We start from the raw sequence: 23695 nt of genomic DNA, 5'->3' as shown, positions 1-23695 counted from the left end.
CAATACACCAATATTGAAAGTAAATACTTGAGGCATTTCTGGTATGTACAAAATAATTTAATATTGTAAACAAACATTTGGCTCATAAAGGACAAACACTTTATTCATTTTGTAAATCTGCACTCATTAACACAATCCTGTCAGTTCACATTAAAACACCGTTGAGCAATAGCACTTAGCTGTGAGCACTGCAGGCTATTAACTCCTCTCAAACAGACATATTTTCCAGTTTGTGAGAGCTGATACCGTCTCTGTGCCTCTACTCCATGGGTGACTGAAAGATGGAAATAATGGGATCCTCATGGTTGGTCACCACAAGGACACTGCGGAACTTGTCAAACAGCGTCTTGAGCTGCGAGCGCCTCATGTTCTCATTGTACATAATCTCTTCCAGGTGGTGATGTCCCCTGAAATAGTGCAGCAGCCTGGAAACACAACAGGCAGACAAATGGGTTGAGAGACAGAGTTTCATTGAATCATTAGCTGTGTAAATCAACCATGCAACAGGACTTTTGCAGCTCTGATGACATGTTCCCTTACTGTGCAGTAGGTAGTACACACAACTGATATTGGATTAGGAAGCTTTCTAAACATTTCCTCTTTTTAAACATGCGCACAACTAACATCTCATAAATTATCTCAATTCTCCAGCCAATAATTTCCAATTCAATTTCTGTGAATGCAAATACAAGAACTTTATTTTCAACACCAATGCATGAATATGTTCTTATTTCCCATGAGTCAAAGCATTAAATGTGATTTATGACATCATGAATCACTGGATCCTCACTTAAAGGTATTCCATCTGTTAAGGCGCCTTTAGACTGTACACAAACAGCGATTGTGTAAGTTTATTGCAAGTCACATGAATCTAATAAAATCTTGGTCGCAATCTGTCAGATTGTTCAATATCAATGAATTGATGACTAAAGATTTCTCTCACGATTGTTAATTTTCTTCTCAGATGGCCAAATATTGTACAGTGTAAAGGGGCCTTTAATCTGACAGAAGCAGACAAAGCAGAGAGCAATGGAGAGTTAAGAAACATTTAATGCACTAACAAAAAAGCACACAATATGCATTAGGTTTCTGGCTTAATTACCTGGCAAACATCCGAAGATCCTCTGGATTTTGTGCCGCAGGGATGTTAAGAATAACCTGCCTCTCGTGCTCTGACAGGCTGGCAAGTAGCGTCTCGGTCATCCTCTTGTTAAGCGGAGAGTCCCCACCAGGCAGTAGCTCTGCACTAGAGTTGTCCATACTGGGACTGGTGAGGGTCATGTCATCACTGCTGGCTATACACAGGAAGCAGACATGATCATTGATTATCTATAACCCTTTTACACCTTTTTAGAGGCAGGCAGAGGAAAGAGCTCAGTGAGAACATACTTGGGGAACCGAAGCTTAGAGCGCTAGGGGTGCTGAGACTGCGGCCTCCTACACGGGCAGCCAGTGGAGGGTCTTCATCCCTCAACCCGGGTTCATCCTCGCTGGGCGGCACTAACAGGCAGACATACGTGTGCAGCTGGATCAGCAGGCGCCGCTGGAGCATCCACACAACCATCTGGATCAGCTGGGCCTGATCAGGAGCAGAGCAGCAAACTGCATCACGGCTGAGCACAGGATAAACACTGAACAAGTAAAGCTGAACACGCTTATGTCCCTAACCAGGTCAAATGTTTAAAATCAGTCGTGGGTACCATACAAGCTCGAAATAGAGCCCTGGCTCTTATGTTGTTCTCATGAAAAATGGAGGCTGCAGACACTAGAGCTGATGTCCCTTTGCCATTTATAATTCATCACCGACGCCCAAGCAAGCAGCTATGCCAAAACAAGATGGGTCGGAGAACACCAGATGGTCTGCTCTTACAATACAGTATCTAGTACATTTACATGAATAGCCCTATATGTACAAGGGATTTACCAGGGAACTATAATTTCCTTTTTGTTTAAATTGTACACATATCTAAAAATGGTATGATTCTTTAAACTAGAAACATTTATTATACTTTTTTTGTCCTTTCTGTGGAGAAAACAATACATATAAATCAAATTATTTCACCAACACAGGAAAATAAAGTGGATTTGCATTTCAAATTAATTAATATACTGTTGTTTATTTTATATTCTACATATAATCAAAAGCAAAAATCATTTAAGGACTTGATACTAATTACTTGCTGGCTTAATACATGTGTAGTGTATGTATGTGTTCCAGTGTGGAGGGGTAAGGTTATTTGTTATCTGATCTTGAATAAAAGTCCTACCTCCTGTGCAGGAGCTTCCAGAGGGTTTCTGAACTCGGCCAGTGAGACAGGCAGTGAGAACTTGGCTAACATGGAGGGCAGATCATGACCATGAAACTGCTGGGCAAACTGCTCAGCCAGTGGTGAGTATCTATCCAGGGAGAGATGGCAGACATTATTCTACAACAGCGAGCTTTTCCATTAACACAGCTTTTTTCCACAATGTTGAAAAGGAAAGGCTATTTAAAGTTTTAGGTATAGAGAAGAAAATACAAGTACTGCCAATGGCCCAATCCAGTTCTTTCATAAGAAAATGTTGAGGTGGTTTAACAAGTACAAATGTGAATTTAATAACCATAAATACATGTTTTTTTTAGACCTATGTATATGAGGCAATGGCATGGATAGGTGCTCAGCAATATTATGGTCCATAAGCTCTCCAGTAATCAGTACAGCCAAATAGCTTACATCACATCATAAACACTCACAGGCAGATGTTGGCATGAGGGGACAGCATGTAGACGTTGTTCTCACACAGTGGGTATATGATGATCGCTTTGCCCCAATAAACCAAGTGAGCAGCAATTTGAAAGATCTGAGAGGGAGAATTATTTGCAAATAATATAAATGATGTGAAATGAGATCTAAACAACAAAATTCTATGCAGTTAAAAACCAACTATAGAAGAAATATATAAGCACTTGTAGACAAAGAGAAGGACTTACTGTGCTGGTGGTCTCGGATTTTCTTTGAATATACATATATTGTCCACTAGATGGCAGTAACACACCATCAACACAGTAACCTCTCTGGGTAAACAACATTTACTGCTATATGTTGTAAGAGATTAGACATCTGATGATATCACTCCAATTGTTGCACTTTTTTCACCTTTTTTCTTTTTCTAATAGTTTTGTCCAGGTGCTACATACAGCTAAAGGGATCAAGATCTTTGATTCTCCCCATGTTATAAATGTACTGCATGTATAACCTTTAAGGAAAAAGTTTAGATGTTAAAATAAATGCACTTTTAAAGTGCAGTGGTGACACAGGTGGTGTGACTATTCTCCACCTGAAGTAAGGCCAGGTCAGCATCCTGTGAGAGCTGCTGCAGGTTTTTCACCGCTGAGCAGGTTTTGATGAGGCGCACCATCGCAGGTGAGCAGTCCAGTGGAAGCTGGCCCAGCAGTGCCTTCTCACTTTCCAGCAGCAGCAGAGCATGATAGGGTCTGAAGGATCAAACAACATAAGATGCAGCATCTGAATCAACAGACCTCCTAGATCTGAGACTTCTTTTTAAGAAAGTCAACCTATGGGTCATCTAAGTGTGTGTTAGAGTAATGAGTTTATCACTCGTTTTTTTTTTCTTAACCATGTTGACTTATACCTTTTATATTCTGAACTGACAAACACAGACTCATTATGCAGTTTTGCATAACTAACTTGCAGCCAAGTCAGATTAAGAAATGAACACTCTGTTGCTTTAAGGTTCTATTATAATTAAAGCAATTAAGAAGAGAATAACTGAAAAATATCCAAATGACAGTAAATAAATGTTGCAATAGATGTTGCATTTGTGGGCAGAAGAAAAAGGAACGTATATTAGCAACTTACAGTAAATGTTATACATTTCTTAGATATTAATTAAAATGTGGAAATGTCTGTGATATCTAAACCTATTTTTAAACATATTTTAAAAATGGATGAGGCTATATCTGCAATAACACTTGCAATAACCCTTCATACACAGGTTTGTGCTTTGAGAAGTTTGGCAATGGGTGGAGTATGTGTGGTCAGTTATGATAGACCATTTTCAGTATCATGCTACAAAACTGCAGATTGAGGTGTTGCCAGAAATGTCAATTTAAAAGTTTCAACCCACATAGAACAGTGTAGAAACTTTATATTCTGCATATAAAAAGTAAAAACTAACCTTATAGCCTTAAGGCTGCGCTCTAATGCCTCAGGGGGGATATAGTTGCCGCCAATCCTGTGGATCTTGTGTGGTAAACAGAAGCTCACCTCAAGCCAGTTGTTAATATGTAGCCGCACCACGCCAGTTGTACAAAGGCTGCAATAACACAACTATTAGAGTCAGCTATATGAACAAAATGGTAAGACAAAGGGAGAAATAATAAAACTAAAATAACAATATATAATGTGCTTAATCACACACCTGTCATAAGCCTCCTTCAGGTCCCTGGCTAGTTTACATTTGGGAAGAATTTGTCTAAATGGAGACTGGGGGCTTCCATCCGCTTAAATCAGGAAAAACAAAGAACACTGTCAAAATATACCTTCAAATATCAACTATAATACATAATCAATGTTAGTATACTGACAAGGTACAGTATATTGTAATATAATAAATAAGCCATTATATACGCTGACTTCTATGAAATCTATGAATTGATTGAGACCAGAGAAGGGGAGCAGTACATTGCTGTCAAATGTGAGGTGTGTCAAGTATCTATCTCACTCTCAGTCATAGTGGTTATCTCATCCTGGACGGCCAGCATCAGTTTGGCCTCTCTGGTCAGGTACTGGCAGCGTCGTTCCTCGTGCTGAAGGGCTATGGCGATGCGACGTGACAAGTTGTGCATGCAGCTGATGACAGATGGGTCAGCATTTGCCTATACAGGCCAAATATGAGAGGGAAACAGTGACATTTTGACAGAAACATGTTGCTAATATGTATACAGTACAACACAGCAATTACCAATGTCACTGAATTCCCAATATCAGTGCTTTAATTTGTGGCTCAATTAAAATTTATGTAAAACATTACCAGCCTACTAACTGCTGAACTGTCAAACATGTATGATCTTTTAATAATTAAATGTCTTTTGAACTCCTTTATGTGAGGTAAAGATCTTAGCATGTAACACACTTATATATGAATGAAAAGATATGAATTTAACACAGATTTCAAATTATGCTTACACTAAATATCTAAGTGTATTTTTAAAACAAAATGATAATAATTTTTATGTTTTTTAAATATTAATATTTAGCCAATGTTAATTGACAGAGTTAACAGTTTATAAGTGTCATCTTTTCAATCATCATTTGTAATGATGATTGAATGCCTCAGCTCTGTGGTATTTCTGCAGTTTAGTGGTGGCCTTTTATTACAATATACAGAGAAGTATTATTAATATTCTGTTCTCCTCAGGTAGGTAAATGAGGTTGGACAAATATATTATGTAAAATGAGTGCTCACTCTTGGTATTGTAAAGTAGATCAGCTGCCGTTATATATACACTATATATATATAGTATTTTGTATGAATGAACATGTAGAAAAATATAAAATACAATAATTTATTAATTATATTTGTGAATCAAAATAAATATGAATGGTTAAATCATGTACCATTAATTATAAAACACACAAAAACAATCCCTATTATTAATATATATTATAATAATATACTGTATACACACACACACACACTAATTTCCAGGGTACAAATTCCACAGTTGCTTGGCAGATATTGTTGACAAAACATGACTGAGCACTTCATTTCCCATTTGAGCTGTATTGGGACTTACTGGGTACAGTGACTCAGCATGGGCAGGAACAGGCTGTGCCTTGTTGGGCGACATGATTAAGCAAAGTAAATTGGCATGTACTCCCTCTGAGTTCCCATGCTCTCACAGATAGAGTATACCAGAATATTATCACTCACACACACTCCTCCCATTCACTGGACACACAGATTAACAGAGCACAAAATATAAGTGTCCCACCCACACCCAGCTGCCTTAATTGTGCCATCATTTAAAATAAAAAAGTTAATTTGTAATAATAATATTATTAACATTTATACAAAACAAAACACAATTTAAAAAAAAATTGTAAGAAGTATTTTCATACCCTTAGTGCAAACACCACATTAAACAAGATCATCGTAGGCATTTCTCTCTTAGGTGAAGGATCTGTCTTAGAAACCTGCACAGACAAGATGTTACATTACAAATGTACAATACAACAATACAAATGGTAACCTACAGTGTGTAGATTTATAATGTATGTATCAACTTAAATAAAAGCAGTTTATTTCACAAATATAACCATAAAAGCTACACCAGCACAATGTTATGCAAGAGAGTACAATAGCTCTGCAATAAATCCACCTTTGTCAAACATGAAATGTTGTTTTGTTGAGACTGTCAACTGAAAGTGTTGATTGAGCGTATGGTTAATTTTAAGTCATGTGCAGTAGGTGTTGTTGTACTGAATTACAGTATAATAGTAAGTTGTTCCTGTTATCTTGTTTTTTTCTCCTTTTTTATTTCCACAGAAGCACCTTATAATAAAATGTTATTGGATTGCAGTGTTTATTACATGTTGTTGTCATTGTATATATGCCTTTTAAATACCTTCATCTTAGCAACATGGGCAGTGAATCATCAGACAAAAAACTGCCTGTAGGGGGCACTCCTGAAGTAAAGACTAATCTGCCAAAGTTCAAAGCTAAGATAAATTTAGAGGGTCACGGTGGAATTAGAAATGGCCTTTGCCAGCTGCCAAGACACATCAATATTACAATAATTGTATTAATAGAATTCCAGATGGGGTTATACTAGGATTATAATATCTTAATTGGCAAAAAGAATAGAGGGACTTTTACCACAGATCATTAGCATAGACCAGACAGCATTTGTTCGCCACAGACAAACTCAAGATAGCATCATAGCATGTAGTTTGCCACATAACAGAGTATAATTTAGAAGCAGTGTTGGTGGGGCTAGATGCGGAAAATGCTTTTGATTGTGTGAATTGGTCATTTTATGTAGAATTTTGGATACATGTAGCTTTCATAGTACTTTTATTAAAACAAAACAAGCTCTTTACGACAAACCGAGAGCAAGAGTTAAGATAAATGGAATAGTGTCCAACCCTTTTGTTTTAAAATGAGGTACAAGGCAGGGCTGCCCAATTACTCCTCTCTCTTTTTTTTATTGAACCCCTGAACTAGTGGATCATGTGATAGATACAGTATTAAGAGGGAGAACTAAATATTTCCTTATTTGCTGACGATGTATTGGTGTATCTGTCCAACCCGGAAGATTCACTTGCACAGTTATTCTCACTAAGTAACTAACTAACTAAAATTAATATTATGCCAAGATTGTTGTCTCTTTTCTAGTCCTTTCCAATGGATTTACTTGACAAACAATTTCAGGAATGGGACAAACCCATTTTGAGGTACAGTTGGCAAGGGCAAAGATCTAGAAGTAGATATTGGAGTCTACAGTTGGCAAAAAAGAAGGGAGGGGCCGCACTCCTGTGTGATTATTATATTGCAGCCCAACTAAGACCTTTGATGTTTGTGTAATCCAGAATACTTTGCTAGGTGAAAGGAGATTTAGGAGGCTATAACAGAGGGTTATCCAATTTAAGATGTAATTGGGGAGGTTTTTACTGAATAACTTGATTTGGGAAATCCATGGATGTTTTGCCACTTAAGCTGTGGAACAATGTAATAGCCCAAAATAATTTAAAATAGGCAATCTAAGTTTTGAGATGGTGAGCACATGACACAGATTTTGTACCTAAAATTAATTTTAAGGTTGGGTGACTCAAGAATTATCTATTTTAACTCAGTTTATTACCTTCTGCTACAACTGTGTTTTACAGAAGGCTCGTATAGATAAAACTATTAAGCCCTATGAGAATGATTACATTCTTTGTATGGACCTTGGTATAACTAAAAAAAAAAAGAATAAAAAAATGAAGAGAGCACATTTTAATTGATAATATCATACAGTTGTCTATTACAGTTTATAAAAACAGCTACTGCAGAATAAACATCCCAAATGGTAATATCTACTAATTATGAACTTTTTAACATAGTGATTCTCCAGACGACATATCACACTTGTTTGTTGTCCTCGTATACTGTCATACTGTCAAACAATTCCTCTTTCACATAAGGAAGAGACAAAATATACTGATTTTCTTAACAAGCCAGAGGAAAATTGCACATCTTGTTTACATTTGAAGTTTAGTTCAAATCAAGAATGACTTTACATGATTTAAGTGGGACCTTTTTTTTTCCTTACCGGAATGATAGGAGGATGCTGAAGGAGAGTAGGGTGACCCACAAATCGAACATTGTCTATCTTCAGTTCAAACTTCTTTCCACATATATCTGATTTGGTGGCCAGAATGGTGGCGAGGATGATGTCAGAGAACCTTAAAGAAGGAAGAACAGCCTCAATAAGAAAAGTGTGCAGGGTTGGATGAGAGGTCACAGCATAGCTGGGACAAGTAAGAAAGTTTAAATTAGCAGTTTGTTTGTTTTTTGCATTTTTCACATTTCAGTCTAGAAGAGGGGTTGTGTTAATCAGATGCATCTGCCTGTAATGTAATTCAACAATGACAATATACGTAAATAAAAAAGCTTGTGTGGCTACTGGAGAGGAGAAAAGAGAAGGAGGCCTCTTTGCAGAAACAGTGAAGTCGCTGTATGAATGAAGAATGTGAAAGACACATGCTGATTTGACTTAAGTAACTCATGCTGCAATCAAAGGGATACAAATCAAGGCATTAACTTCCAGAAAAAAATTAAACACACTATAGACTTACCTCACCCACACAATTTGAAAAGAATGTGCAGTAGTTGCTTTATTGTAGTTTGCATTTGATTTATATTTTGTTTTGTTAATGCTAAGTCTAGTGGTAATATAATCAATGTGAATTAAAATGTAATTATATTTTTAAACTATTGGATTGTTTTTCTTCAAAAAGGCATACAGTACAGAGGACAGCAAAACTGAAACCCTGAATTAACCAAACCACTGATTCACTGGATCTGCTACTAATACTTTACAAGGATTTTACTGAGATTAGGGTTGGGGATCCATATAGGACACAAAATAGGAAAGAAGGGGATAAAAAAGACAGGGGTGATCTAAGCGAAGGAAAGGTGGTTTAGAATGATTTGGTCTTACCCTGCTACCAACTGTTCGTCAGTTAGTGGAGATTGTTCTCTGAAATGGGAATTGGGCCATAAAAAAGAAGAAAAAAGCAAACAAAAGGGAAAATGCAACACACAGTTGGGCTGAATGCATTAAATGGACATCAAAACAACCCGAACAAACATGTTACTGTGATGTGAAAATGTTGGTCTGCATGTTGATTCAAGTTAATTACCAGTTTATCCTGACTAAGTCTTAATGTCATTAATGTTGAAAACTGTCAGTTAATATAGATATGTGAGCTTAAATGCAAGCTTAAAAACTGGCAACTAAAAATGTTATTTTATGCCATCATAACCAACTACTTAAATATTGCAAAACACTTTCACGCCCACTGGTCTTTATAAATCTGTTACTGCATGTATGCTTTTAAACATGTTCAAGATGCTGCTGTCAGGTTCTTAACCAAGCCAAATATTACAGGCCATATACGATATATGGCCTGTAATATTTGGTATTATATTACCGTTTTAGAACACCCCAATTATTTTAGTTTTTTATTGAAATTTTAGCAGTTCAAGTCCAATGAATAGCTTGAAATGGTACAAAGGTAAGTGGTGAACTGCCTGAGGTTAAAAAAAAGTAAGGTTACCCAAAACTGAAAAATGTACATTTCAGTATTTTACAAAAAGGCCTTTTTCAGGGAACAAGAAATGGGTTAACAACGTAAAGCTGTTGGAGCTTGAAAGTTGGTGCTACCAATTCCCACAGGTGTTCCAACTTGTCTGGATTACTTACAACCCCCTCTGTTTGTATAAAAGTATTGTTGGAACACACTGTGGTACCATACCCTCGTGAGCATTATTTGAACAGTATTGTACTGCAGAAAGTAGTGTGTTGTCATAAAAATGGTGGGAAAAAGGCAATTAACAATGGAAGACAGACAGACCATCATAACACTTAAGAATGTTGGTCTTTCCTACAGAGCAATTGTGAAGAAAGTCAAGGTGTTAGTGAGTACAGTATTCTTCACCATCAAAAGAGGCACTTAGAAACTGGGGGAAACTCTGACAGGAAGAGGTCTGGCAGACCCAAAGCCACAACACAACCAGAAGACAAGTTTCTGAGAGTCAACAGCTTGCGTGATAGGCATCTCACAGGACAACAGCTTCAAGCACAGCTTAATAGTGGTCACAATAAGCAAGTCTCAGTTTCAACTGTAAAGAGAAGACTTGGAGCTGCAGGTTTGATAGGTCGAGTTGCAGTAAGAAAGCGATTGTTAAGATGTCAGAATAAGAAAAAGAGGCTTGCCTGGGCCAAGAAACATCGTCAATGGACTACTGAAGACTGGAAGAAGGTGTTATGGACTGATGAATCAAAATTTGAAATCTTCGGTTCATCACGCAGGATTTTTGTACGCCGTCGAGTAGGCAAAAGGATGGTTCCTCAGTGTGTGACATCAACTGTCAAACATGGAGGAGGAAGCGTCATGGTCTGGGGCTGTTTTGCTGGATCCACGGTCTGTGATTTGTACAGAGTGAAAGGCACTCTGAACCAAAACGGCTACCACAGCATTTTGCAGCGCCATGCAGTACCCTGTGGTATGGGCCTAGTTGGTCAGGGGTTCATCCTAAAGCAAGATAATGACCCAAAACATAAGTCCAAGCTATGCCAGAACTACCGTAGCAAAAAAGAACAAGATGGTAAGCTTAAAAACATGGAGTGGCCAGCACAGTCACCAGACTTAAACCCCATTGAGCTGGTTTGGGATGAACTGGACAGAAAAGTGAAAGCAAAGCAACCTACAAGCGCCACACATTTATGGGAACTTCCGCTACAGAGTTGGGAATAACTTTCTGAAGAATATTTGATTTCCATTGTAGAAAGAATGCCACGAGTGTGTTCAGCTGTTATATCTGCCAAAGGGGGGCTACTTTGATGAGTCAAAAATTAGAATACATTTTGGTTTATTAAATTGATCCCATGATTTCTTTTTTAACTTAAATTGTTCATTTGTTCTATTCTTTCATTTCAGAGTACAATAAGACATTGAATTGCATGAATTTCAATAAAAGCCTGGAAAAATTGGGGTGTTCTAAAACTTTTGATCGGTAGTGTGTGTGTGTGTGTGTGTGTGTGTATATATATATATATATATATATATATATATATATATATGCGACCAAAATTCGTAAGGGTGCGACTAAGATTTTTCCTAGGTTGCACCGGTGCACCTAACGTCCTGGCATCCGTTGCCTCTCCACGAACGAAGCGATGCCGTTTAAATGAATATGGTTTAATGTTGCGTTACAGCCCCGCCCCCATTCACACGGCTCCCCTGCAACATGGAGAGACACAGCGCCGCCGGTCCAAACTGCTGACTTTGTCTACAGTTTTAATTGTTATTAATATAGCTGTATATTGTTAAGTATGAGAGGGAAACCTGTATTGGTACCAGTGTTTCCGCTGGTAACTCTGTTATTGCGGCCGCCACGGCGAAAAACACATTAGAAGTTATTAAATGCAACTAACTTCAGTTCGTTGAGTAATAGCGTGTACAAGACGGAGCCTACTGGATTATAGTTCATAAAAATGCAGCGCAGTGATGATACAGACATTTCATAGCCTACACAAGACGTGTGTAACGCTGCTAATGAGTCAGCCGTCACTCTCTGAGTAGCATATGCTTCAGTCCATCACACTTCCCCTGTCTTTCGGTCTTTCTTTTTTTTTATTTTTTTATTTAAAGATTTCGGCCTTTACTTTGATAGGAAAGCTGAAGACATGAAAGGGGAGAGAGAGGGGGGAATGACATGGAAAGGGCCGCAGGTCGGAGTCAAACCTCTATATTTACCAACTGAGCTATCCGGGCGTCCTCTTTCTTTTCTGTCTGTTATTGTTGTTGAAAACAAGTGAAGGAGCTTTCTCATATATATATATATATATATATATATATATATATATACACACACACACATACATACATATATTTATATATCCTAGGCTATTTATTTTAGAAAACTTTCATTTACATGTGTTGCAGCTGTATATTTTTAAACTGGTAAAGGAAACTTTACCAGTTTGCGTTTTATTTTAATCACAATCTGTTTTAATAAAAGAGCTTGTGAAAAGTGGCTTTGACTTAAAACTGAACATTCAGCCCACTTTGTAAAAAAATACAGAGCTATATATCGTGTATCGCCATTCAGCGTTAACGGCGATGCGAGAAAAATTTTGGGTTCACCTAAATTTTGTGCTGGTGCACCTAAATAAAAAGTTAGGCGCACCAGTGCAACCAAGGCAAAAGTTAGTCTGGAGCCCCCACACAACACAAAAACAGTATATATATATATATATATATATATATATATATATATATATATATATATATATATATATATATATATATATATATATACACACACACACACACACAGTATACAGTGAGTACACCCCTCACATTTTAGTAAATACTTCATTATATCTTTTAATGGGACAACACTGAAGAAATGACACTTTGACCTAGAGATTGGCATGGGGTACTTTACATAAAATCATCTCTCTATTGCAAATCAAACTAGCTATTAGACTAACTGACATAAAACCATGCCAATCTCTATGTATGGTGAAGGGTATGTGATGATGTGGGGCTATTTTAATTCCAAAGACCAAGGGAACTTTATCAGGATGCATAGTATCCTGGATCCATGAAATAACTGGCCTTTACAAATAAAAATCTGCCTGCCTCTATGGGAATTTAACATAGGGGTGTACTGACTTTTGTTGCCAGCGGTTTAGACATTAATGGCTGTATGTTGAGTTATTTTGAGGGGACTGCACATTTACACTGTTATACAAGCTGTAAACTTAATACTTTACATTGTAGCAAAGTGTCATATCTTCAGTGTTACTGAAGATATGTTACTAAAATGTGAGGGGTGTACTCACTTTTGTGAGATACTGTATATATATACACATATATATATATATACATATATATATATCCTATCCTACTTAACTCTCGAATCATTTTTATAAGGCTCTGTTGAGCGTTCTTCAGTTCTACATCCCAGTATAATCTTTCTCTAAAAGGTCATATATTTTTTTAAAAGCTATAAAACTTGAGTAAACACTATAAAAGCCTGTTTGAATTGGAGTCAGTAGGGAAAAACTGAGCAAAAAAAAAAAGACTTGTGCCAGTTTTATCTGCCTGGTGAGCTGAATTGATAAAAAAGACGAATTATCTGCTTCTTACAGTCCTGTAACCAAAGTAATTTCTGCCAACCAACGAATGATCAGCATTACCATCCACAAAGCCGAAGAATGATGAAAATTAAATGCTGTTGAAAACAGACAAGACTGATAGGTTCTCATATTTTTTCATTAAGAGATATCAACATCTTTGAGTGTACAAACAGGGAAGAGTTTAAATGATGTCAATGTTTCATTGTACTTCTGCTACAGTCAGTACTGACTCTAACCTACACTTGGTAACTTGTGTCAATTTGTGGCTATATTCAGGTTTTTCTTTTACATGCTGCATGATTGCATGTTTGTACTAATTGTATTGATTATATTAATTCTCATCTGGCTCACCACCAGCACGTTTATACTATAAACAACAGATGAACTTTGTGTTAATATAATTATGACCAAACACATTTGCACACATGATATAGTGATTGTGGACTGTTCTGAACATTACTCAACTTAATTAGGTCCTGAGCACTGACAACAAGGATTGTTATTCTACACCCTAATAATAAACCACTAATAAAACCAATAATATGCCTGAGCTTGTATTTTGGGTTAAGCTGCATTGCTTTGACATTGTGGAAAATAAAATAATAGAAACAAAATGTATTATCCTTTTTACCCGTTATTATCAATCTAAATTAATCTACTGCGAAATATAGGAGACTTTGAGATTTTACTGGGACGTCACGTCACATGCCCCAGTTAAAACACCCATGAGTTGAACGTCATTACCGTCACAATTCAGCGAAAAGAAGACAAAAATGCCGAAGACTTCATCTGTGTTGGAGAACTTCAAATTAAGTGAGGACAAGACAAAGGCAGAGTGTCAAATATGCAATTTGAAACTGGCCTACCACAACAGCACATCAAGCTTGAGAAATCACCTGAGTTCTGTAAGTAGAATGAGCTGCTTTTATCCGCCATTTACACGTGATAAAAATGTGCACTTAATTTTCATGGAAAATAACGTGACTTGCGAATAGGCTACGGCAGTTAATGACGAACAGTAAAAACGTAGTCTACTGTAGTAACAGGGGACTGTGTCCTGCAACAACAAAGCAGTTGCTTCATCTCGCTTGTCTCTTTTACAGTGAAAAAAAGCTGCCTTCAGGTGCGGTTTGGAAATGTTGGTTTCCCCTGCAGCTGCGGCCACCACTGAAGCTTCGAATATTCGCTGTTGAAAAGCACCGAAGCTTCGAAGATCAAAAACTGGTATTCGGTACAGCCCTACTTGGCACTTTAATGGATTAGCTCCTATTTGGCCAACAGGAGCTTCTCTGTAATGATTGGTGACCTTTCCTCGTCACCTGCCCCTCTCTCTTGCGGGGTACCACAGGGTTCCATTAATGGCCCCATCCTCTTCTCTTTATATATGTTACCTCTGGGGCAATTATAGGCAAAGAAAACCATGAAATGATGCAGCACTGCCACAATCCTATATTTGCCTCTATGACCAATTTCTGTTTGTAATCTATGATTGACAGCTTCCTGTCCCAGCATTCATGTTCAGCTTAAAAATAATTTGATGTGGTTTAACTTGTTTATTTAAAGCATGTAGAAACAATCAGTGTTCCCCTTTCTGACTACTAGAGCTAACAAAAAATAGTCATATAAAAGGTAGATTTGTTTTTAATTACCTGTTCAGATAAGCAAGCATTTTCAAAACGCAGCTGGTGCTATAATAAATTTCAAGGTGGTGAGGGATAGCTTTAGTTTTTGAAGCACCGTACAGCATTTGTTTTAGTTTTTTAAAGTAAATTAAAGAGTTTAATGGCTTGAATTAAATATGGGACAGCTTCCAATTCCTCTTGAAAAATACAATGAGGTTTTTGAAAAAATAAAATAAGATCCAATGCCATAGGGAGCAAAAACATTATGAGAATAAGTGGCTCAGGCAGATCTCAGAATTGGCTCCACTCCACTTACAGTCGATTTTACTTTAATGACTTTAGGAACCCAGTAATATCAAATGAAGACCAATAAAATACCTTGAATCACCATCCTGATCTTCAAGACCATCCCCAGTTGTGTTCAGAGCATATGGACTCCGTTGTTTTGCTTTTGGGCAGAAATAATAGTATTAGTTCACACGGTTATTGGTGCCAATTAAAAAAAACTCATTGGTTGTGATTCAGCCCCCTTAAGAGCCACAAAAAAACAAGATGCTCTGAGTTACTACATTTCGCGTCAGAGATGTACACTTAATGCTCTTTTACTGTAGCCACAGTGAGGGTCTGTCTGTCTGTTGGCAAAAGTCTATTTGTCACCATTGTTGGTCTTTATCATATCAGGCGTACCTTCCAAGTTGCCAATTTTGCCATCAACACTAACTTATATAAAAGTCAGACCTCAGATATACTGCGACTTTGTATTCAGCTAATTCAGATAACAAGCAAACAAAAACGGACATTATATTTGAAGTAACTAGCTAAATCCCAGTTTATAGTAAGCTCAAACAACCCCAATGACATATGCAAAACCACAGGAAAACTGTTTCTCAGAAAGGGGAACAGTGGACACAAGTAGGAATTACCAACAGATACTGAAAGAAACGTCATATTTGAAAACTTACAATAATTATTAAAACGGTAAGAGGTTACAGTCACATGATTAATGCAAGCAACATAGAGGTCAAATATATTTCTAGGATGTTGTATTATATTGGAAGGTGTTTGTAGCTGTGTCCAGCTTGTGTAAATGTGTCATTATGTGAAAGTGAGACCATGAAGGCACAGAATTTATTCCCTGAATAGGAAACTGAACTGTGATTCTCTGGCTAATGCTAACGTAGCTAATAGTACGCCTACCTGTAAGAGATGACGGACATTCAGCCAATCTTTGAAAAGGGTATCGAAAAAGTAGTTTGTTCCCTCGGCTGCCAGAGGTAACCAATATGACGCTAATAGGGCTGGTTTTATCGCCAGTTTTGTACACGCTGTTTTGTGACTGACTGTACATGGATTTTCGATCCTCTGGTAACCCGGCTAATGGGTTGAACATCATGTTAACTACGACCAAACAGTGGTCATTAGCTTATTGCAGACGTATTAATGTATGCCATAAAACAAACACCGACCCTGAACAAATTACAGTTTAACTGGAATTCATTTGGAGGAGAAATCCTCCCTTCCACACATCCGGTACTGCAGCGATTGTTTTGTGTCACCTTGAAAAATGTTCGGCTGGAACAGAGTAGACTGTTATAGGACCCCCCTAATAAAATGTTGTCCTACGTAAAAATACACTTGCATTGGTTTGTGTTAGGTTATTTACGTCGACCGTGTGCTTTAATAATATTATGCTCACGGTAAACCATAGCTATTAAATAAATCAAATTTCTTATTTAAAATCTTAAATTTTATTAATTTTAAAGCCTACCTAGCCACGTTTTTGTAAACTGTTCAGTCATAATAACTTCCAGATTTTAAAAAACAAAGGATGAGACACAGTCAATCAAATAAAGAAAGAGACTTAATTAGTACCTAGGCCTAATGACAGTCGGTGTTCCACAATTTGTAGCCCTCATGTCAGGCCGATGCGTTCTCAAAGTGTGAATGTATGTTATTGTTATATTTTAGGTGGTTAACTTTCCATATCAAAGCTAATGTTTTTTTCCTTGGTTCTGAGTTGAATTTAAATGTGTTTCTTGTAGCCTAGATGTTAGCCCGCAACATCATCTTGGTTGTGGCCATGTTTGCTACTAGACAATTCATGTTGGCACTACGTTGCTGTAGAACCTTTGGCTCTTCCGAGAAATAGTCTACCGTAAACGGGCAGAAGCATCGACTGCAGTTGTCACTTTTTTATTCTTCTACTATTATTATTCTACAGTGACAGTGGATAGACAGGAAAGGGGTAGAGAGATGGGGGACGACACGCAACAAAGGGCAGCATGTTGGATTCGCCACGGCAGGACTCAGCCAACATGGGGCGAACGCTCTTACTGGGTGAGCTAGAGGCCACCTAGCATCCCTTTTAAAGGCTTTTATAGTAATTAAAAATGTGCCTAAAATAAAACTCAAATCATTATTACCCAAATATAAGTTGATTATTAATGTTTTCATGGTAACAGAGTTGTATTATAGCCTGATACTTATATAGCTTAATTATTTATGTTAGCCTATTTAGGGATTTCTTTCAGTAGGCTAACATGTTGTATGAAATTGATGTTAGGTGTTTACCTAATTCACCGTTCAGCCAATCACATATGCCTGCACACTCCCTTGGCTCAAATCTTATTCGTCAAACATATCAGTGCAGGGATTGTGCCTATGCAGAAAATAAGACCTATGACCTTAACAAGAATAATGTTGGCAGGATGGAGAACTTGGGCAACTCATTATTAAATCGTTACTTGCGAATTACGTTGTGGTGATATTCAATGTTTTAAAGACAATTGATATACCGGTATACACAAAATAACGTAAATAGCCTACTTTAAAGTGTTTTATTTTTTAAGTCGATTTCATTTTCAGACACGACTATCATCGGGCTAATATCAAACAACAATGAAACTGCATACAGAGAGGAGGTGCATAACTTGACAACATGGTGCGACATCAAAGACCAAAGAGATCATTGTGGACTTTAGGACCACTAAAAAGTTCAGGCACTCACAGAACCATCAGGGGAGCTGATGTGGAAAGAGTCTACAGCTTTAAGTTTCTGGGAGTTACCTTCACAGAGGACCTCTCCTGGGCTGACAATACCTTGGCAGCAGTAGGAAAGCACAACAACGCCTTTACTTCCTGAGACAGCTGAAGAGAGCTATAACCTCCCCCAGAAGCTGCTGGTAAACTGTACGATAGAGAGCACCTTGGCAAACTGTATGATAGCCTGGTACAGTAGCTGTACCAAAGCCAACAAAAAAGCCCTGCAGCGTGTCGTGAAAACAGCAGAGGAAATTGTGGGAACTGATTTGCCATCACTTGATCACCTCAATAAGACCCACTGTATGATAAGGAGAAGCAGTGGCGGCAAAACACTGTCCGGTGACTCCCATGACTGTCCCGGGACAGTCAGACACTGTCCTGTGTCACTCCTCAGGACACTACTAACAGGACAGGACAGTTTTTGCTCCCACTGCTGCTGGAGAAAAGGACATTGACAAGGACACTACCCACCCTGGAAATGGGTTGTGTAAGCTTCTCCCATCAGGCTGGCCCTACAGATTACCCAGGATACGCACTAACAGACTGAAAAATAGCTATTTCCCAACTGCCATAACACAACTGAACTCTGGAAATGGCATATAACAATAATCAGGAGGGCAATGTGCAATACAAATGTCGTTGCTTATTTATTTCTACTGTGCAATATTACCATGTGGCAATAAGAAATCCTGATGCTCTAACGCAACTTTGCACTTATGGTTAGCTGCTACTTATATAATGTTAGCTTTTATTCATATATAAATATCATATACATTTACATATTTCAATACTTAACTTTTATCTAATATTTTCAGCTCATTATATATTATAATCTGATGTTGTTATTTTATAGTATATGTGATTCTAGATAAACTTACATTTATTGTATTATTATTATTATTAGACTTGTTGTTTCACTACAATCAAACATGTATTTTATCACTTTCAGCGCACCCTCGGGCTGTCACAAAGTAATCTCGTTGTGCTACACAATGACAATAAAGTGTATGAACTTAAACTTAAGGATCAAACACTGTTATCAGCTGATATGTTGTGCTGTTTTGACAGGACAGTGTGAATCTTTGATACATACAACATTAATATTAGCTAAAATTCAGTTTTGCCGAATAATGCATATCAAGTCACTTTTATTTATTTTAAGCTGCCATTGTGTCCAGATTTAACCATTATTTAGGATACAGACTAAAATAAGCCACTATTCTGTTATAAGAGTCAAATTCAGGGGCAGAAGTATTATAACAGTATTTCAGGCCAAAGTAGCCTATTAACATCAAAATATATTACTTAAAGCCCCAGAAGTAGGTTACTTATTTTAAAATGGCCCACTCAAGAATATTGTATAGTTGTTTACATGGTTGGATTATTGATGCATTAATGTGTACATCACTTTAATGTTGCAGCTGGTAAATGTGGAACTAATTTAATTACTTTATACACTGCTAGTGAATGCCTCCCCTTATCGTATCTTAATAATGGACTACAAGCTATTTATTGTTTATTGCATTTTGTATTATTAATCTGAATCTGAAAAGTAACTAGTATCTAAAGGTATCAAATAAAGTGGAGTAAAAAGTACAATATTGACCCCTAAATTGTAGTGGATTAAAAGTATAAAGTAGCAGAAATGGAAATAATCAAGTAAAGTACAATCAAAAAACTGTACTTGTACAGTAGCTATTGGAGTACTTGTAGCCTATGTACTTAGGTCAGCCAGAAATAATGTGGATCCCTGACCTTTATGCCAAGATGTTTTCCAGGGCATTGCTGTGGCACATCCATCAGGTCCTTACATCAAAAGTGAACTGGGAATAACAATTTGAATTTGGGGATGACGCTATATAACAAAATAAGACCATAAATATAAGATTTCTTTGTGTAGAATTTCTTTTGAACATAAATGATTACAATGCCGTCGTATCACGTACGCCTATAGGCAATACAGAAATTGTTTAAGTTATTGTGTAAACTGTGGATCTGCAAACGTATCACAGTCTAATAAATGCATATACTATTGAGCTCGAAGAAGGGCAATTATCGATTGTGATTTTTTTAAACACGATTTTATATTAACTGATAATATTTCAATGTAGTAATATAGACCATATGATTCTCATCATGAGCAGATTGATACATCAAGTCCAGTCATGCAGTGGTCAAGCTTCCTGACGTGTAGGAGCACCCTCTATTGGATGTATTCCTTTATACACTGCTAACCTGTGAAACGCCCCCTTTATCTTATATTTAATACATGCTATTTTATTCATTGATTAGCTTTCTATTATTAATCTTAATAATAAATATTAATACAATTAAACTTGTAACTAAGTTATCAAATAGGTGTAGTGGAGTAAAAAGTACAACATGTGCCTCTGAATTATAGTGGACTAGTATAACGAGTATGCAAGTATAACGTTGCAGAAAATGGAAATACAAATACCTAAAAATGGTACAGTAGGCGATTTGAGTAAATGTATTTACCCTACTTATGTTACTTGCAGTGGAGTAAAAAGTACTGATGGGAAATATTGTCATTTAAATTCAAGCTAAATAAGATACTGTATATTTAAAAAAATAGTTTATTAGGCTATTGAGCCTACTAAAAATATTTGAAATGTAAAATTGAATCAAATCGGTCTGCATTTTTGGGGCTAAACACTAGAATTCGTTTTGAGTAGGCCTACTGCATCCCGTCTTCTTTTGACTGCAATATTTTCTTTATTTCTGATAATGGAAAGTTGCTTAATGTTATTGCAGAATACAGCTTTGTACACAATCTAAGTATTGCAGATTATTTCTTTCCTTATCATTTTTGGCAAATCCGTAATAATTGGCCAGCCCACTTCCCCCACTTCATCCAATGATTGGATTGGATTACAGTCGTATATTTTTGGGAGGAGTGAAACGGTTCTTTTAAAAGTTGCATCTGGTAGGCTACTGACCAACACAGGACTAGTGGAACAAACCTAGAGCCAGCAAAATGGTCGTATGGACAGACTTCGAGCGCGCCACCATCGCGGACATCTTCTCCAAACTAGACTATGAGGCCGTGGGCGGTGCAACGCTTGCCAGGTGAGTCTTTGCAACTTTGCATTAACAATGGTGTGCTTGAGACATGTCATGTCCTTAAATGCAGACAAATAAATAATTTGTTTATTCATTTAAAAAAAAAAAATGAGTGTGAATAGGGCTAATGCATATGTTTACGTGTTCCCTCAGGTGTCTGATCGTCTACCCCTGGACTCAGAGGTATTTCGCCAACTTTGGAAACCTCTACAACGCCGCTGCAATCATGGGAAATCCGATGATTGCAAAACACGGAACAACTATCCTCCACGGTCTGGACCGGGCTGTGAAGAACATGGACAACATCAAGTCAACCTATGCCGAGCTGAGCGTGCTGCACTCTGAGAAACTGCACGTGGACCCCGACAATTTCAAAGTAAAGTTCTGGAACTAATGCAACTCTTGTTATTCATATTCAACGATTATTCAAAAAAAAAAACGGCCAACCTTTCATGTTGCTGATGTTTCCTGATACTTGTTGTGTTGCAGCTCCTGTCCGACTGCCTGACCATTGTGGTTGCATCCCAGTTGGGTAAAGCCTTCACCGGTGACGTCCAGGCAGCTTTCCAGAAGTTCCTGGCCGTGGTGGTGTCCTCCCTGGGAAAGCAGTACCACTAGAGAGCTGCAACAGAAGACCGGCACATGCTGATCATGAAAAGCTCTTTTTTGACATGTCTCCAAGGCATAAATAAATAAAGCAATACGCATATTTAACAAGTTTGTTTGTCTGTGGTTATGGTAATAGCAGGACGATGTAAAATTGATATTGTGAAAGCCCTTTTCACAATGTGTATATATGTATGTTTAGAGGATTCAAGTTTTAATACCACAATGTAAAAACAGGATTCAAGTAACACGCATTAAAAATGTACTTAAGTAAAAGTAGGCTACATTAGTATTATCAGCATAATGCACAGTATCAAAAGTAAAAAATAATCATCATGCAGAAAGTAAGTGTTACAATAATGTATTATAATAATTTGCCTTTATAATGTGGTATATGTATAATGATTACCTTTTATAATAACATTTCTCTCTGAAATGAAAATATTCAAGTAAAGCACAAACATCTTAAGCACTGTAGGCCTACTTGTAAATGTATATACACAAATATGAGCTAATAAAATATGACGCATTATTAGACCATAAATGAAATGCTGATGCATCAAAAATAATATGAATATTTTTAACATAATAACAATAGTGTGATTAATTAATTCATTCTTATAGACATATTAATAATAATAATACTTATAACAATCAGAGTCATAATGTTTTTATTCGCCAAATGTACAATACACAACAATTTGACTTGAAAAAATAATAAAGATAAAAAGAAAGTTAACAAGTTAAAGAAAGTTAAATACAAGAAGGAATGATATCAATATACACATACAATAGATACAAATATAGCCTATAGTTAAGAATGATTATTATTATTTCAATATACTTTAAATAGGGGAGACCAGGGACAGTTGTAACACTTTTTGCAATTTTTAGCAATACCTCAAAAACCATTTACACTGGAATAACCAATGTGTTACATCATAAACTTCAATCTGTCAATTGCTGAAAGAATGTATTTAATTGGTTTTATGAAATATGTACAGGTTGCAAAATGGATTTGAATACAGTCTCTCCGCTGTTACAACTGTCCCAGTGTACAGGGACGGTTGTAACACATGTCAGGGACGGTTGTAACATGTCTAAAATATACACAATGAATCAATCATATACTCAAAATGGAAAATATAATTTATCAGTCATGTTATTATGACTATTCATTTCATGTGTTTAAGTAGTGATTACTTTTTTTTCATACTACATGACAAAAAAGAGGTAAAGCCATCAAATTAGAATGCAATAAAATGATTTATTGGGTAGAACACCAAAATAAAGTTTAAACATGAACTCAAACATTCTTAACAACAGCGAGAGGGGGGATGGGGGGCTCGGTAGGCCTAGTCCGAGTCACAGTTGTGGCAAGTGTAGAAATCACGTCCATCTGTGCAGTCCTTGTGTGCCCAGGCTTTACAGGACCAGCACTGGAGCCAGACCTCCCTTGGCCTGGAGAAGCTCTCCAAGCACACAATGCAGTATTCATTTTCATCATCAGACGAGTCCTGAATTTTCAGCTTCTTCGGTTTGGATTTTTTGTTGTTGCCGAAATTCACTTTTCTTTTAGCTGCAGACCTGCTTTTCTCAGCCTCCAGTTGTTTTTTCACGGGAGTTTCTGTTAGGACAGCGGTTTCCCTTCTTTTCCTGCCCTTTGTCGTCTGCTTTCTTGGCCCAGCTTTTGGGTGTGGACGGATGGACACGGGTGAAAAAGTTGTGTCCATAGCAGAGGAGGTTGGCTCAGGCTCAGACACCATAGGTGTGACAGGGGATGATGCTCTAAGTGGCATGGAGGATGCCACCGTTGCCACAATGGGTGAAGGAGTTGTAGAGGTTGACAGAACCTCTGGTGTCACAGCAAAATATGCAGTTTTTTTAGCTTGATAAGTTTTTAAGATATAATAAGAAGTTG

The 23695-nt window shown here is 37.1% G+C and overlaps 2 protein-coding genes across 5 annotated transcripts; one reads left to right on the top strand and one right to left on the bottom strand.

Moving 5' to 3' along the window:
* Window positions 1–39: 39 nt before the first annotated feature.
* Window positions 40–16602, bottom strand: nprl3 (NPR3-like, GATOR1 complex subunit). 4 transcript variants are annotated; one of them, XM_039824193.1, is made up of 15 exons: window positions 16240–16602; window positions 15421–15490; window positions 9209–9247; window positions 8318–8450; window positions 6126–6200; window positions 5801–5839; window positions 4726–4879; window positions 4423–4504; window positions 4180–4317; window positions 3319–3475; window positions 2735–2841; window positions 2268–2397; window positions 1390–1579; window positions 1103–1295; window positions 40–425 (listed from the first exon to the last, which is right to left on the bottom strand). In XM_039824193.1, the coding sequence occupies exons 1-15, from the start codon at window positions 16433–16435 to the stop codon at window positions 260–262; spliced, it is 1869 nt and encodes a 622-aa protein (XP_039680127.1). In that variant the 5' UTR covers window positions 16436–16602; the 3' UTR covers window positions 40–259. The 4 variants fall into 4 exon arrangements, with proteins under 4 accessions (XP_039680127.1, XP_039680128.1, XP_039680129.1 ...); XM_039824194.1 differs by lacking the exon at window positions 5801–5839; XM_039824195.1 differs by lacking the exon at window positions 9209–9247.
* A 4412-nt stretch (window positions 16603–21014) lies between these two features.
* On the top strand, window positions 21015–21885 carry LOC120574104 (hemoglobin subunit beta-like). Its single transcript, XM_039824188.1, has 3 exons — window positions 21015–21174; window positions 21322–21544; window positions 21658–21885. The coding sequence occupies exons 1-3, from the start codon at window positions 21083–21085 to the stop codon at window positions 21784–21786; spliced, it is 444 nt and encodes a 147-aa protein (XP_039680122.1). The 5' UTR covers window positions 21015–21082; the 3' UTR covers window positions 21787–21885.
* Window positions 21886–23695: the final 1810 nt, after the last annotated feature.

Source organism: Perca fluviatilis, chromosome 15, assembly GCF_010015445.1.
Source record: "Perca fluviatilis chromosome 15, GENO_Pfluv_1.0, whole genome shotgun sequence".
Taxonomy (NCBI): Eukaryota; Metazoa; Chordata; class Actinopteri; order Perciformes; family Percidae; genus Perca; species Perca fluviatilis.
The sequence above is the reverse complement of the archived record's forward strand: the minus strand, read 5'-3'. Positions and strand labels throughout refer to the sequence as shown.